Here is a 17,178-nt window from a genome sequence, read left to right on the forward strand (position 1 = left end):
CAAAGGGTGTTAATAAAACAAGCCTGAAGGCTTTGTGTCTTAATGCAAGGAGTATCCGCAATAAGGTGGATGAATTAATTGTGCAAATAGATGTTAACAAATATGATGTGATTGGGATTACGGAGACGTGGCTCCAGGATGATCAGGGCTGGGAACTCAACATTCAGGGGTATTCAACATTCAGGAAGGATAGAATAAAAGGAAAAGGAGGTGGGGTAGCATTGCTGGTTAAAGAGGAGATTAATGCAATAGTTAGGAAAGACATTAGCTTGGATGATGTGGAATCTATATGGGTAGAGCTGCAGAACACCAAAGGGCAAAAAACGTTAGTAGGAGTTGTGTACAGACCTCCAAACAGTAATAGGGATGTTGGGGAGGGCATCAAACAGGAAATTAGGGGTGCATGCAATAAAGGTGTAGCAGTTATAATGGGTGACTTTAATATGCACATAGATTGGGCTAGCCAAACTGGAAGCAATACGGTGGAGGAGGATTTCCTGGAGTGCATAAGGGATGGTTTTCTAGACCAATATGTTGAGGAACCAACTAGGGGGGAGGCCATCTTAGACTGGGTGTTGTGTAATGAGAGAGGATTAATTAGCAATCTCATTGTGCGAGGCCCCTTGGGGAAGAGTGACCATAATATGGTGGAATTCTGCATTAGGATGGAGAATGAAACAGTAATTTCAGAGACCATGGTCCAGAACTTAAAGAAGGGTAACTTTGAAGGTATGAGGCGTGAATTGGCTAGGATAGATTGGCGAATGATACTTAGGGGGTTGACTGTGGATGGGCAATGGCAGATATTTAGAGACCGCATGGATGAATTACAACAATTATACATTCCTGTCTGGCGTAAAAATAAAAAAGGGAAGGTGGCTCAACCGTGGCTATCTAGGGAAATCAGGGATAGTATTAAAGCCAAGGAAGTGGCATACAAATTGGCCAGAAATAGCAGCGAACCTGGGGACTGGGAGAAATTTAGAACTCAGCAGAGGAGGACAAAGGGTTTGATTAGGGCAGGGAAAATGGAGTACGAGAAGAAGCTTGCAGGGAACATTAAGGCGGATTGCAAAAGTTTCTATAGGTATGTAAAGAGAAAAAGGTTGGTGAAGACAAACGTAGGTCCCCTGCAGTCAGAATCAGGGGAAGTCATAACGGGGAACAAAGAAATGGCAGACCAATTGAACAAGTACTTTGGTTCGGTATTCACTAAGGAGGATACAAACACCCTTCCGGATATAAAAGGGGTCAGAGGGTCTAGTAAGGAGGGGGAACTGAGGGAAATCTTTATTAGTCGAGAAATTGTGTTGGGGAAATTGATGGGATTGAAGGCCGATAAATCCCCAGGACCTGATGGACTGCATCCTAGAGTACTTAAGGAGGTGGCCTTGGAAATAGCGGATGCATTGACAGTCATTTTCCAACATTCCATTGACTCTGGATCAGTTCCTATGGAGTGGAGGGTAGCCAATGTAACCCCACTTTTTAAAAAAGGAGGGAGAGAGAAAACAGGGAACTATAGACCGGTCAGCCTGACCTCAGTAGTGGGTAAAATGATGGAATCAATTATTAAGGATGTCATAGCAGTGCATCTGGAAAATGGTGACATGATAGGTCCAAGTCAGCATGGATTTGTGAAAGGGAAATCATGCTTGACAAATCTTCTGGAATTTTTTGAGGATGTTTCCAGTAAAGTGGACAAAGGAGAACCAGTTGATGTGGTATATTTGGACTTTCAGAAGGCTTTCGACAAGGTCCCACACAAGAGATTAATGTGCAAAGTTAAAGCACATGGGATTGGGAGTAGTGTGCTGACGTGGATTGAGAACTGGTTGTCAGACAGGAAGCAAAGAGTAGGAGTAAACGGGTACTTTTCAGAATGGCAGGCAGTGACTAGTGGAGTGCCGCAAGGTTCTGTGCTGGGGCCCCAGCTGTTTACATTGTACATTAATGATTTAGACGAGGGGATTAAATGCAGTATCTCCAAATTTGCGGATGATACTAAGTTGGGTGGCAGTGTGAGCTGCGAGGAGGATGCTATTAGGCTGCAGAGTGACTTGGATAGGTTAGGTGAGTGGGCAAATGCATGGCAGATGAAGTATAATGTGGATAAATGTGAGGTTATCCACTTTGGTGGTAAAAACAGAGAGACAGACTATTATCTGAATGGTGACAGATTAGGAAAAGGGAAGGTGCAACGAGACCTGGGTGTCATGGTACATCAGTCATTGAAGGTTAGCATGCAGGTACAGCAGGCGGTTAAGAAAGCAAATGGCATGTTGGCCTTCATAGCGAGGGGATTTGAATACAGGGGCAGGGAGGTGTTGCTACAGTTGTACAGGGCCTTGGTGAGGCCACACCTGGAGTATTGTGTACAGTTTCGGTCTCCTAACTTGAGGAAGGACATTCTTGCTATTGAGGGAGTGCAGCGAAGGTTCACCAGACTGATTCCCGGGATGGCGGGACTGACCTATCAAGAAAGATTGGATCAACTGGGCTTGTATTCACTGGAGTTCAGAAGAATGAGAGGGGACCTCATAGAAACGTTTAAAATTCTGACGGGTTTAGACAGGTTAGATGCAGAAAGAATGTTCCCAATGTTGGGGAAGTCCAGAACCAGGGGTCACAGTCTGAGGATAAGGGGTAAGCCATTTAGGACCGAGATGAGGAGAAACTTCTTCACCCAGAGAGTGGTGAACCTGTGGAATTCTCTACTACAGAAAGTAGTTGAGGCCAATTCACTAAATATATTCAAAAGGGAGTTAGATGAAGTCCTTACTACTCGGGGGATCAAGGGTTATGGCGAGAAAGCAGGAAGGGGGTACTGAAGTTTCATGTTCAGCCATGAACTCATTGAATGGCGGTGCAGGCTAGAAGGTCTGAATGGCCTGCTCCTGCACCTATTTTCTATGTTTCTATGTTTCTATGTTTCCCTGCCCGCTCCCCATAATCCTTGACTCCCTTATCGCTCAAAAAGCTGTCTATCTCCACCTTAAATATATTCAATGACCCAGCCTCCACAGCTCTCTGGGGCAGAGAATTCCATAGATTCACAACCCTCAGAGAGAAGAAATTCCTCCTCAACACAGTTCTAACTGGTCGGTGCCACTGAAAGTGAACCCCTACGGGAGGCTGTGTGTTCCTGTTTTGCACCCAGATTCCAGCACATTCCGGGCAGGCTCGACCGAACCAGCGCAAAAGATCGAGGGATTCAAAACGCAAGTGAATCACGTCCCAAACCACTTACGCTCGTGTTCTCCGCCATCTTTTACACCGGGTCAAGCTTCAATTCGCCCAGACAGGCCCCGCCCACAAAACTGGCCACGCCCCCAGATGAACATTGCGCGATTCCATTGATCCTGCCGGTTCGGGAAGGCTCTTCAAATTGAGCTCATTTTCTTAGGTGCATAGGCACGTTTTCGAAGTTTTTTCATATCAAAAAGTATTTAATTTACAAAGAAGCTGACTAGTGTTCACCAATGAAATTATTAAATGGTTCAATATAGTTTTTTTTTTAAGTCATTTTCAGTGATTCTAAATCGAGTTACTGACAGGCACAAGACTGGACATGCTTATTAAAAGTGCTTCTTCTGAGTGACAAACCCATTTTCAGGTGCACTAATAAATCTTAGGCACTCCCTCGGAATCGAGGAAAACTTGCTTCCACTCTTAACATGAGTTCTTCGGTGGCTGAACAGTCCAATACGAGAACCACAGTCCCTGTCACAGGTGGGACAGACAGTGGTTGAAGGAAAGGGGTGGGTGGGGAGTCTGGTTTGCCACATGCTCTTTCTGCTGCCTGCGCTTGATTTCTGCATGCTCTCGGCATGCTCTCTTAACCTCCTTTTTACAGTGCTCAGCGCCCTCCCGGATGCACTTCCTCCACTTAGGGCAGCCTTTGGCCGAATAAAACGGCACCAGGTCACCACTCGTAAATACAAATACTCTTTAATAGAAAGAAATAAAAACAACGATTCACAGCCAAAGAAGTGCTGTAATGTAGGGAATCACGGCAGCCAATTATGTGCACAGCAAGCTCCCACAAACAGCAATGAGATAAATGACCAGATAATCTGTGATATTAGTTAAGGGACAAATATTGGCCAGGAGAACTCCCCGGCTATTATCTAAATAGTGCCATGGGATCTTTAACATCCACCTGAGAGAGCAAATGGTGGCACTCGGTTTAACGTCTCATTCGAAAGACGGCACCTCCGACAGTGCGGCACTCCCTCAGCACTGCACTGGAGTGTCGGCCTAGGTTATGTGCTCAAGCCCCTGGAGTGGGACTTGAACCCACAACCTTCTGACTCAGAGGTGTGAGTGCTGCCCACTGAGCCAAGGCTGACACATCTGAGAATCTTTAGTCTTGCAAAAAGAGTAGGAGTCAATTTTTTTTTTAAACTTTAGTCCTTCCCGAACTTTAGATGGCTCTGAGGGCAGTAATGAGATCGGGCCATCTGCTCTGTCCTGGGATCCTCTTGCCACTTTATGGCCTTTCATTTGCATTGGCATTAGATGCAGAGTGTGAAAGCTGTCAGTGCAGTGGAGACACTGCAGATTTTAGCTGAGAGCGCTTTGCACAGTAAAACATCAGCAAAAATTAGGAAGGAAATGGTGGCACTTGCTTTTTAGCACCAGGGCGATACTACCGCCTCACAGGAGGCTGTGAGGAAGATGCAGAGATGTTGCAAAGGGATATCCAGCTCAAAATGGGTTTATCATCAAAAACGAGAATTTCTAATAGGGGTGTCCAGATTAAGTGAGGGGGCAAGAAGGTGGCAGATGGAGTCTCGTGTGGGAAAATGTGAAATTAGAAACATAGAAACTAGGTGCAGGAGTAGGCCATTCGGCCCTTCGAGCCTGCACCACCATTCAATAAGATCATGGCTGATCATTCACCTCAGTACCCCTTTCCTGCTTTCTCTCCATACCCCTTGATCCCGTTAGCCATAAGGGCCATATCTAACTCCCTCTTGAATATATCCAATGAACTGGCATCAACAACTCTCTGCGTCAGGGAATTCCACAGGTTAACAACTCTCTGAGTGAAGAAGTTTCTCCTCATCTCGGTCCTAAATGGCTTACCCCTTATCCTTAGACTGTGTCCCCTGGTTCTGGAACTCCCCAGCAACGGGAACATTCTTCCTGCCTCTAACCTGTCCAATCCCGTCAGAATTTTATATGTTTCTATGAGATCCCCTCTCATTCTTCAAAACTCCAGTGGCTACAGGCCCAGTTGATCCAGTCTCTCCTCATATGTCAGTCCCGCCATCACGGGAATCAGTCTGGTGAACCTTCGCTGCACTCCCTCAATAGCAAGAATGGAGAAGCTGAATATTTGAACAGGTGAGAGACCAGCAAATGTTAGGAAAGCAAATGGTTTGTTAGCCTTTATTGCAAGGGGGTTGGAGTACAAGAGTAAGGAAGTCTTACTGAATTATATAGGGCCTTGGTGAGACCACACCTGGAGTACTGTGTACAGATCTAGGGTCCAAAATTCATGAGCGCAAGACAGCTGGCGCACCTATGAGTTTTTTTTCTGTTTTTACCGCTGGGATCCATGAGGCGGTCAGATGATCGATTTTCACGACATTGAAAAGGCCCAAAGGAGATCGGTCATAGTGGGGGCGGGGGATCGACAGGAAATCAGGCTGAGGGGCTGAATTTGGGTCGGATCGGGACTCTGTCACTGTCAATCAGTGGTGCAGTAATGGTGATGTCACAGCATGTGTGCGTCACAGCGCTCTCTCCCCTCCGTTAAATCTTTGGTCACTGGGCCACCAGGGAGGGTTTCGGCCAGGCCAGCGGCCTGGCACCCAAGAGAGTGGGCCCTCCCCTTGAAGGGCCGCCGCGCTGCCGGGCCGCACTCACTGCGGATACGGTGCGCCGACAGAGAAAGCTGTCGGAGGCACCGCGCGGCGAGGCTATGATTTTTCGACCTGAATTTTGGTCGGTAGATTTTTCAGGTGAGGGAAAGCGATGGTGTGCGTTCTGATGATGCGCTTGCAGCGGTCGGTCATCAGCATCGGGCGATATCGGGGTCCAGGCCGAAAAATCCCCGACCTGAATTTGGGTCGGGGCAGCCAGTTGACCACAAAGCGGCAGCCATGGGATTCCGCCGCATGGCCGTCGCAAACGGGCAGTGACAGGTCTCTCGGAAACCCTGAATTTCGGCGCTCTGGTCTCCTTACCCAAGGAAGGCTGTGCTTGCCTTCGAGGGGGTTAAAGGAAAGTTCACTAGATTGATTTCTGGGATGAGGGGATTGACTCATGAGGAGAGATTGAGTAGAATGTATTCTCTGGAGTTTAGAAGAATGAGAGGTGATCTCTTTGAAACATACAACATTCTTAGCGGGCTTGGCAGGGTGAATGCTAGGAGGCTAATTCCGTTATATGTTGTGATTTCAGCCCTCTAGGAATGGCCTTCATACTGTCCAACTTCAGTTCATATAGAACCTTTATAACAGAGAGAGGCAACATAAAAGGGTTTTTCAATTATCAGCCACAGCTGGATTGACAGATTCCACAGATGAAAGAGCAATCTGCTCACCTACTGTGGAAATAAGACTGGTTTCTTTTTCATTCGTTCCTGGGATGTGGACGTCGCTGGCAAGGCCGGCTTTTATTGCCCCTCCCTAATGGCCCTTGAGAAGGTGGTGGTGAGCCGCCTTCTTGAACCGCTGCAGTCCGTGTGGTGAAGGTACTCCCACAGTGCTGTTAGGGAGGGAGTTCCAGGATTTTGACCCAGCGACGATGAAGGAACGGCGATATATTTCCAAGTCAGGGTGGTGTGTAACTCAGAGAGGAACTTGCAGGTGATGGTGTTCCCATGCACCTGCTGCCCTTGTCCTTCTAGGTAGTAGAGGTCACGGGTTTGGGAGGTGCTGCTAAAGAAGCCTTGGTGAGTTGTTGCAGTGCATCTTGCAGATGGTGCACACTGTAGCCACGGTGAGGCGGAGGGAGTGAATGTTTGAGGCAGTGGACAGGGTGCCGATCGAGCGAGCTGCTTTGTCCTGGATGGTGTCATAAGAACATAACAAATAGGAACAGGATTAGGCCATACAGTCCCTTGAGCCTGCTCCGCCATTCAATAAGATCATGGCTGATCTGATCATGGACTCAGCTCCACTTCCCCGCCCGCTCCCTATAACCCCTTATCGTTTAAGAAACTGTCTATTTCTCTCTTAAATTTATTCAATGTCCCAGCTTCCACAGCTCTCTGAGGCAGCGAATTCCACAGATTTACAACCCTCAGAGAGAACAAGTTTCTCCTCATCTCTGTTTTAAATGGGCGGCCCCTTATTCTAAGATCATGCCCTCTAGTTCTAATCTCCCCCATCAGTGGAAACATCCTCTCTGCATCCACCTTGTCAAGCCCCCTCATAATCTTATACGTTTCGATAAGATCGCCTCTCATTCTTCTGAATTCCAATGAGTAGAGGCCCAACCTACTCAACCTTTCCTCATAAGTCAACCCCCTCATCCCCAAAATCAACCTAGTGAACCTTCTCTGAACTGCCTCCAAAGCAAGTATATCCTTTCGTAAATATGGAAATCAAAACTCCACGCAGTATTCCAGATGTGACCTCACCAATACCTTATATAGCTGTAGCAAGACTTCCTGCTTTTATACTCCATCCCCTTTGCAATAAAAGCAAAGATACCATTGGCCTTCCTGATCACTTGCTGTAACTGCATACTATCCTTTTGTGTTTCATGCACAAGCACCCCCAGGTTCCGCTGTACTGCGACACTTTGCAATCTTTCTCCATTTAAATAATAACTTGCTCTTTGATTTTTTTCTGCCAAAATGCATGACCTCACACTTTACAACATTATACTCCATCTGCCAAATGTTTGCCCACTCACTTAGCCTGTCTATGTCCTTTTGCAGATGTTTTGTGTCCTCCTCACACATTGCTTTTCCTCCCATCTTTGTATCATCAGCAAACTTGGCTACGTTACACTCAGTCCCTTCTTCCAAGTCGTTAATATAGAATGTAAATAGTTGGGGTCACAGCACTGATCCCTGCGGCACCCCACTAGTTACTGGTTGCCAACCAGAGAATGAACCATTTATCCTGACTCTCTGTTAGTTAGCCAATCCTCCATCCATGCTAATATATTACCCCCAACCCTGTGAACTTTTATCTTGTGCAGTAACCTTTTATGTGGCACCTTGTCAAATGCCTTCTGGAAGTCCAAATACACCACATCCACTGGTTCCCCTTTATCCACCCTGTTCATTACATCCTCGAAGAACTCCAGAAAAATTGTCAAACATGACTTCCCCTTCATAAATCCATGCTGACTCTGCCTGACCGAATTTTGCTTTTCCAAATGTCCTGCTACTGTTTCTTTAATAATGGAATCCAACATTTTCCCAACCACAGATGTTAGGCTAACTGGTCTATAGTTTCCTGCTTTTTGGCTGCCTCCTTTTTTAAATAGGGGCGTTATATAATGAAGGAGCTTGACTGCAAATGTAAGTAGCTTGTGTGAGCATGTCTGTCAGTCTCTGTGTCTGCGAAAGTGGGTGAGGCAGCACTGTAAGTGTAACGCTTCTAGGAACAGCGGCCCCCTAAAGTTGTCCGGATAGATTTGTGAGGGAAATACCCTGTAAACTGCCTGAGAATGCCCATACAATTTGGAGTTCAACTGTTAAACTGATTGCAGGGAGGTAAACTGGTTAATACAGTCTTTTAGCAATTGAGTCATAAAGCCACCCAGGCCCAGGGAAAAAGTGCTGAGCGAGTCGGAAACAAGCCACGATCCCTCATACTTGTGTGGGTCCCTTTGTTAAAAACAAGGCTGTAAGGTAAGGGGGGTAAAATGGAACCAGCCCGTCTGGAGAGCAATGCTTCAGTACTGACTTCGGGTCGGGTCCGGTCCGGGGGGAGCGGGAGTCGAGTCGGGTCGGGAGGAAGCAGGAGCTGGGCGTGGGAGGCAGCCTTATTCGCGCAGCCCCAGTGAGGCCATTGGGCCAGGGCTAGGGGCTGCGTGATTTGGGCCCCTCCCACACAGTTTGGGGCGCCTGGAGCTACTGCACATACACGGCCACTGTAGCGCGCATGTGCAGAGGTCCCGGCACTGTTTTCAGCGCAGGGACCTAGCTCCGCCCCCCCACAGCTCGTGCTGCGCCGCGCTGAGGGCCAGAGGACCAGCAGGGAGCCGGAGAATATGGAAGTTTTTTTTAGGCGCACTTTCTGGCGCGAGAAACAGGCATCCAGGTCGGGGCTGCGCCGTTCTAGGCACGGCCCGAAACTTGGGCCCAATGACCCAGCTCTCTGGGGCAGATAATTCCATAGATTTATAACCCTCTGTTCTAGATGGGTGACCCCTTATTCTGAAACTATGCCCCCTAGTTCTAGATTCCCCCAGGAGTGGAAACTTCCTCTCTGCAACTACCTTGTCAAGCCACCTCATTGCCTTATGTTTCAATAAGATCACCTCTCATTCTTCTGTACGCCAATGAGTACAGGCCCAATCTGCTCAACCTTTCTTCACAAATCAACCCCTTCATCTCAGGAACCATCCGAGTGAACCTTCTCTGATTGCCTCCAATGCAAGCACATCCCTCCTTAAATAAGGAGACAAAACTGTACGCAGTACTCCAGGAGTGGCCTCACCAATACCCTGTACAGTTGTAGCAGGATTTCTCTGCTTTTATACTCCATTCCCCCTGCAATAAAGGCCAACATTCCATTTGCCTTCCTGATTACTTGCTGTGCCTGCATACTAACTTTTTGTGTTTCATGCACAAGGACCCCCAGGTCTCTGTTTACTGCAGCATTTTGTAATTTTTCTCCATTTAAATAATAATTTGCTTTTTTATTTTTTCTGCCACACTTTCCCACATTATACTCCATCTACCAATGTTTATATTCCTGTGCAGATTTTTTGTGTCCTCCTCACAACTTACTTTCCCACCCATCTTTGTTTCATCAACAAACTTGGCTACATTACACTCGGTCCCTTCATCCAAACCATTAATATAGATTGTAAATAGTTGCGGCCCCAGCACCGACACCTATGGCACACCACTAATTACTGTTTGCCACCCGGAAAATTACACATTTATCCCGACTCTCTGTTTTCTGTTAGTTAGCCAATCCTCTATCCATGCTAATATATTACCCCCAACCCCTTGAGCTCTTGTGCAGTAACCTTTTATGTGGCACCTTATCGAATGCCTTCTGGAAATCTAAATACACCACATCCACTGGTTCCCCCTTATACACCCTGTTCATTACATCCTTAAAGAACTCCAGCAAACTTTCCAAACATGATTTCCCTTTCATAAAATCATGCTGACTCTGCTTGACTGTATTATGATCTTGCAAATGTCCTGCTACTGCTTCCTTAATAATGAACTCCAGCATTTTCCCAATGACAGACGTTAGGCCAACTGATCTATAGTTTCCTGCTTTCTATCTGCTTCCTTTTTTAAATAGGGGCATTACATTTGTGGTTTTCCAATCCGCTGGGACCTCCCAGAATCCAGGGAATTTTAGTAGATTACATCCAATGCATCCACTATCTCTGCAGCCACTTCTTTTAAGACCCTAGGATGCAAGCCATCAGGTCCAGGGGACTTGTCCACCTTTAGTCCCGATAGTTTCATGGTCACCATTACTGATCCTAGCTTTTATTCCAGATTTATTTAATTGAATTTAAATTCCCCAGCTGACATGGTGGGATTTGAATTCTTGTTTCCGGATCATTAGTCCAGGCCTCCGGCGAAGGGTCATCGACCTGAAACGTTAACTCTGTTTCTCTCTGCACAGATGCTGCCTGACCTGCTGAGTATTTCCAATATTTGCTGTTTTTATTACCTTTGGATTACTAGTCATTACCATTACCACTATGCCACCGTAACCAGAGCCATTTGATAAACTGCCTGTTCAAAGCTGTTTACTTTCACTTAGACAGCTGACAGGTTATCTCACCAATTTATGAATTCAAGACTTTGATCAGTGCTGCAGTAAAAGCTCAGGAGCTGTTGGCACTGATGAACAGTGATTTAGCGGATTGTCTGCAAAATCTTTTGCGTTGCTCCTTCTGTTGAGCAATTCTGTCCATCAATGATTTGCTACTCAATTGCTAGGTAACTCCAACTGCACTTATGTTTGTCTTCAAGCATCTGAGTGCCCAACTTTAAGTTGTGGTTTCTGACCAATAAACAGTGTTTAGTGTGAAACTTGTTGTCTGTCTGCTTTCTCCATTGATTTGGCAAGAACAAGTTAATTCATCTACTCAGCAGGTTGAGTGGAACGTGATTGAGGGTTAAGTTCATAAAATTAATTTCGATTGGAACTGGCTTAAATGTAAGTCAGTTCGGGTGGCCGAGTCTGGCGTCATTCATACTTATCATCATCATAGGCAGTCTCTCGGAATCGAGGAAGACTTGCTTCCTCTCTTAGAATGAGTCCTTAGGTGGCTGAACAGTCCAATACGAGAACCACAGTTCCTGCCACAGGTGGGACAGACAGTCGATGAGGGTATGGGTGGGTGGGACAGGTTCGCCGCACGTTCTTTCCGCTACCCGCGCTTGATGTCTGCGTGCACTCGGCGATGAGACTCGAGGCGCTCAGCGCCCTCCTGGATGCACTTCCTCCACTCAGGGCGGTCTTTGGCCAGGGACTCCCAAGTGTCAGGGAGGCTTTGAGGGTGTCCTTGAAATATTTCCTCTGTCCACCCTTGGCTCATTTGCCATAAAGGAGTTCTGAGTAGAGCGCTTGCTTTGGGAGTCTCGTGTCTGGCATGCGGACAACGTGGCCTGCCCAGCGGAGCTGATCAAGTGTGGTCAGTGCTTCAATACTGGGGATGTTGGCCTGGTCGAGGACGCTAATGTTGGTGCGTCTGTCCTCCCAGGGGATTTGTAGGATCTTGTGGAGGCATCGTTGGTGGTATTTCTCCAGCGACGTGTACATGGTCCATGCCTCTGAGCCATACAGGAGGGCAGGTATTATACAGCCCTGTAGACCATGAGCTTGGTGACAGATCTGAGGGCCTGGTCTTCGAAGATCATTCATACTTATTGACCTACACATAAGAACACAAGAAATAGGAGCAAGAGTAGGCCATTCGGCCCCTCGAGCCTGCTCCACCATTCAGTAAGATCATGGCTGATCTTCTACCTCAACTGTGCAGCCAGAGGACTGGAGGAGTGCTAATGTTGTACCTTTGTTTAAAAAGGGAGAAATGGATAAACCGAGTAATTATAGGCCAGTCAGCCTAACTTCGGTGGTGGGAAAATTATTGGAAAAAATCCTGAGGGACAGGATAAATCTTCATTTGGAAAGACGTAGATTAATCAAGGACAATCAGGATGGATTTGTTAAGGGAAGGTCGTGTCTGATTAACTTGATTGAATTTTTTGAGGAGGTAACCAAGAGGGTCGATAAGGGCAGTGCCAATGATGTCGTGTATATGGATTTTAGCAAAGCTTTTGATAAGGTCCCACATGGCAAACTGGTCACAAAAGTGATAGCCCATGGGATCCAGGGCAAAGTGGCAAGTTGGATCCAAAATTGGCTCAGAGGCAGGAAGCAAAGGGTCATGGTTGATGGGTGTTTTTTGACTGGAAGTCTGTATCCAGTGAGGTTCCGCAGGGCTCAGTGCTGGGTCCTTTGCTTTTTGTGGTATATATCAATGACTTGCACTTGAATGTTGGGAGTATGATTAAGAAGTTTGCAGATGGTACTAAAATAGGCTGTGTGGTTGATAATGAAGAAGAAAGCTGCAGACTGCAGGAAGATATCAATGCACTGGTCAGGTGGGCAGAACAGTGGTAAATGGAATTCAATCCGGATAAGTGTGAGGTAATGCATTTGGGGAGGTCTAACAAGGCAAGGGAATCATAGGCAGTCCCTCGGAATCGAGGAAGACTTTAAGATGTTGACTATAACTTGGAGTTCAGCCTCTGAATGTGCGCAGACGCAGGCATCGTCCGCGTACTGTAGCTCGACGACAAAGGTTAGCATGGTCTTGGACCTGACCTGGAAGGTTGAACAGATTCCCACCGGTTCTGTCGTTTAGTTCCACTCCAGCGGGGCGCTTGTTGAGTGTGAGGTGGAGCATGGCAGTGAGGAAGATTGAGAAGAGGGTTGCTGCGATGACGCAGCCCTGCTTGACCCCGGTCCGGACATGGATTGGGTCTGTAATGGATCCGTTGGTAAGGATCACGGCCTGCATGTCATCGTGGAGCAAATGGGGGATGGTGTGACGAACTTTTGGGGGCAGCTGAAATGGAGGAGGACGCTCCATAGACCCTCGCGGTTGACCGTGTCAAAGGCCTTTGCATCGTCAAAGAAGACCATGTACAAGGGTTGGTGCTGCTCCCTGCATTTATCTTGCAGCTGTCGCGCTGCAAAAATCATGTCCGTTGTGCGCCGTAAGGGACGAAATCCGCACTGCGACTCCCGGGGGAGCTCCTCAGCCACAGGGAGATAAACATTAAATGGTACAACACTGAAAAGTGTAGAGGAACAAAGGGACCTCGGAGTGCAAGTCCACTGATCCCTGAATGTAGCAGGCCAGGTTGATAAGGTGGTTAAGAAGCCATATGGAATACTTGCCTTTATTAGTCGAGGCATGGAATACAAGAGCATGAAGGTTATGCTTGAACTGTATGAAACACTGGTTAGACCGCAGCTGGAGTACTGCGTGCAGTTCTGGTCACCACATTACAGGAAAGATGTGATTGCACTGGAAAGGGTGCAGAGGAGATTTACAAGAATGTTGCCTGGACTGGAGAATTTTGGCTATGAGGAAAGATTGGAGATACTGGGTCTGTTTTCTTTGGACCAGAAGAGGCTGAGGGGAGACCTGATTGAGGTGTATAAAATTATGAGGGGCCTGGATAGAAAGGATCTGTTTCCCTTGGCAGAGGGGTCAACAACCAGGGGGCACAGATTTAAAATAATTGGGAGTAGGTTTAGAGGAGATATGAGGGGAAATTTCTACACTGGGGCTCTAGAACATACTGCCTGAAAGGGTGGTACAGATAGGAACCCTCAGCACGTTTTAAAAATACTTGGATGTGCACTTAAAGTGCCATAACCTACAGTGCTACGGACCAAGAGCTGGAAAGTGGGATTAGGCTGGATAGCTCTTGGTCGGCCGGCGCGGACACGATGGGCCAAAATAGCCTCCTTCTGTGCTGTAAATTTTTATGATTCTAACTCCTCTTTCCTATCCTATCCCCATATCCCTTGATTCCCTTAATATCCTAAAATCTATCAATCTCTGTCTTAAATATACTCAATGATTGAGCCTCCACAACCCTCTGGGGGAGAGAATTCCAAAGATTCACAACTCTCTGAGTAAAGAAATTTCTCTTCATCTCAGTGCTAAATGGCCAACCCCTTATTCTGAGACTGTAACCCCTGATCCTAGACTCTCCAGCCAGGGGAAACATCCTCCCTGCATCTACCCTCTCAAGCTCTGTAAGAATTTTGTATGTTTCAATGAGATCACCTGTCATTCTGCTAAACTCTAGAAAATATAGGCCTAGTCTACTCAATCTCTCCTCATATTACAACAACATTGATACATTACAACAGTGACGACACTCCAAAAGTACTTCATTGGCTGTAAAGTGCTTTGAGGCACGTGGTGGTCGTGAAAGGCGCTATATAAATCCAAGTCAGTCTTTCTTTCATAGGACAATCCCGCTCCCGCCCCCCCCCCACCCCCACCCCATCCCAGGAATTAGTCTGGTGAACCTTTGTTGTACTCCCTCTATGGCAAGTATATCCTTCCTTAGGTAAGGAGACCAAAACTATACACACTACTCCAGGTGTGGTCTCACCAGGGCCCGATATAATTGCAGTAGAAGAAATCCTCTTGTAATAAAGGCCAACATACCATTTGCTTTCCTGATTGCTTGCTGTACCTGCATGTTATTACACTGGGAGATAAAACACTTGCTCAGTAAAGAGTTAACGGTTGGAATTAAGGACTTGTCTGGCTCCTCGGTTTGTGTGACAGGATATCAAACCCCAGCTTTCATACCCGCAGGTGGAAGGTTTGAGTAAGGAGAGACACAGAATTTTACCGAACTGTATTCACAAAAATAAAATCATTGAAAAGCAGTGAGGAAAGAATGCTCCAAATTATGTGTGCTCCAAATCTTTACCATCCTGATGATCTGCAAGTATTCTCACAGGATAAAGCCTCGTTAGAGGTCGTCAGCTAGCTGTACACTGGTTCTGTGATTTGTATTTCATCCACTATTCTTGATGAAATATGTTGGTTTTGTTATTAGGATTGTACTTACCTTCAGTGACTAGCCCAGTGGGAACTCCAGCCCATATGTGCAAGACCAGAATTTAGGGACACTAGGATTATCCAATTTCTATTAACTACAAGTATCGGGTCATTGGGAAGATTTTGTTCAACACTGCAGATAATGGAGGTTCCTCCTTAGAGTAATAAACCAGGCAAAACCCATAAAGAAAGAATGAACTTGCATTTATAAAGTATCTTTCACAGCGTCTCAAAGCACTTTAGAGCCAATGAAGTAATTTTATGAAGTGTAGTCACTGTAATATAGGAAACGCGGCAGCCAATTTGCACACAGCAAGTTCCCACCAACAGCAAAATAATAATGACTAAATAATCTGTTTTGTTATGTTGATTGAGGGATAAATATTGGCCAGGACACCGGGGATAGCTCCCCTGCTCTTCTTCGAAATAGTGCCCTGGGATCTTTTGCATCCACCTGAGAGAGCCTCAATTCACATTCAGGTCTCACTGCCCTGTAACACTGATGAGCAAGTAAGTGATTTTAAAACATTTTTTATGGGCATGTCAACTTAATTTATGCATTTGAAGTCCGTGGAGTGGGACTTGAACCCACAACCTTCCGACCCAGAGGCAAGAGTGCTGCCCACTGAGCCACAGCTAACACACTAACATTGCACTAACTGGAAGGCACACAGTTTCACTTCCACCTTATACAATTGAAAGCTACACGCTGCTCGCCCCAAACAGACTTAGCTACAGCTCTTACAAGTCATTCCTTACTTTGTTGGAAGCTTCGCGTGACAATGTGTCGTATTTCTCCCGGAAAAGCAGCTTCTTTTCCTCAGGAGAGGCAGAGTCTTCGCCCGTACACTCCTCATCGCTGGTACGATAAAGGGGAAAATGCTGGAAACACACAGGGAGACTATTAGTTCTACAACAACAACTTGTAGTTATATCAGAGTTACTAACTAATCCAACAGGGAGACACGGAGTGATGTCTATACTCAGAGAGTGACTAGAATGTGGAACTCGCTGCCACAGAAAGTGGCTGAGGGGAATAGCTTAGCTGCTCTCAAATGGAAACCAGACGTGTACAGGAGAGAAAAGCGGATAGAAAGATGTGCTGAAAGGCTGAGGTGAGCCAGCTGGAATGGGAGCGGCCTTGTGTAGAGCATAAACACCAGCACAGACTAGTTGGGCCCAATGGCCTGTTTCTGTGCCATATATTCTACGTAATCATAGAATGACACAGCACAGAAGGAGGCCATTCAGCCCATCGCGCCTGTGCCAGCTCTTTGGAAGAGCTATCCAATTAGACCCACTCCAGTTCTCTTTCCCCGTAGTCCTGCAATCTTTATTCATGATTGTATCCTATTCCCTTTTAAAATATATCATTGAATCAGCTTCCGCAACCCTTTCAGGATCCAGATCATAACAACCCACTGTGTAATTTTTTTTTCCTTCCAGTCGCCTCGGATATAGCACCTTTAATGTAGCAAAACAGAAGAAGGAATTTCTTCTCTCAGAGGGTTGTAAATCTGTGGAATTCTCTGCCCCAGAGAGCTGTGGAGGCTGGGTCATTGAATATATTTAAGACGGAGATAGACAGATTTTTGAGCGATAAGGGAGTGAAGGGTTATGGGGAGCGGGTAGGGAAGTGAGCTGAGTCCATGATCGGATCAGCCATGATCGTATTAAATGGCGGAGCAGGCTCGAGGGGCCGTATGGCCTACTCCTGCTCCTATTTCTTATGTTCTTATCTTATGTTCTTAAAACACCCCAAGGCGCTTCACAGCAGCTTTATCAAACAAAATTTGACACTGAGCCAGATAAGGAGATGTAAGTGCAGGATGGTCAAAGAGGTTGATTTTAAGGAGCATCTTGAAGGAGGAGAGAGAGAGATGTCGAGAAGCGGAGGAG

The 17,178-nt window shown here is 46.5% G+C and overlaps 1 protein-coding gene across 4 annotated transcripts in view; it reads right to left on the reverse strand.

The window, feature by feature from the left end:
* The window catches only part of mppe1 (metallophosphoesterase 1), a 92,996-nt gene that overhangs the window by 19,029 nt on the left and 56,789 nt on the right, over positions 1-17,178 (reverse strand). For all 4 annotated transcript variants that reach the window (XM_070896242.1, XM_070896260.1, XM_070896231.1 and 1 more), the window contains one exon: positions 16,039-16,161. In XM_070896242.1, the coding sequence (XP_070752343.1) occupies positions 16,039-16,161 (123 nt within the window). The remainder of the gene's footprint in view (positions 1-16,038; positions 16,162-17,178) is intronic.

The sequence above is a fragment of the Pristiophorus japonicus genome, chromosome 1, assembly GCF_044704955.1.
Source record: "Pristiophorus japonicus isolate sPriJap1 chromosome 1, sPriJap1.hap1, whole genome shotgun sequence".
In the NCBI taxonomy this organism is placed as follows: Eukaryota; Metazoa; Chordata; class Chondrichthyes; family Pristiophoridae; genus Pristiophorus; species Pristiophorus japonicus.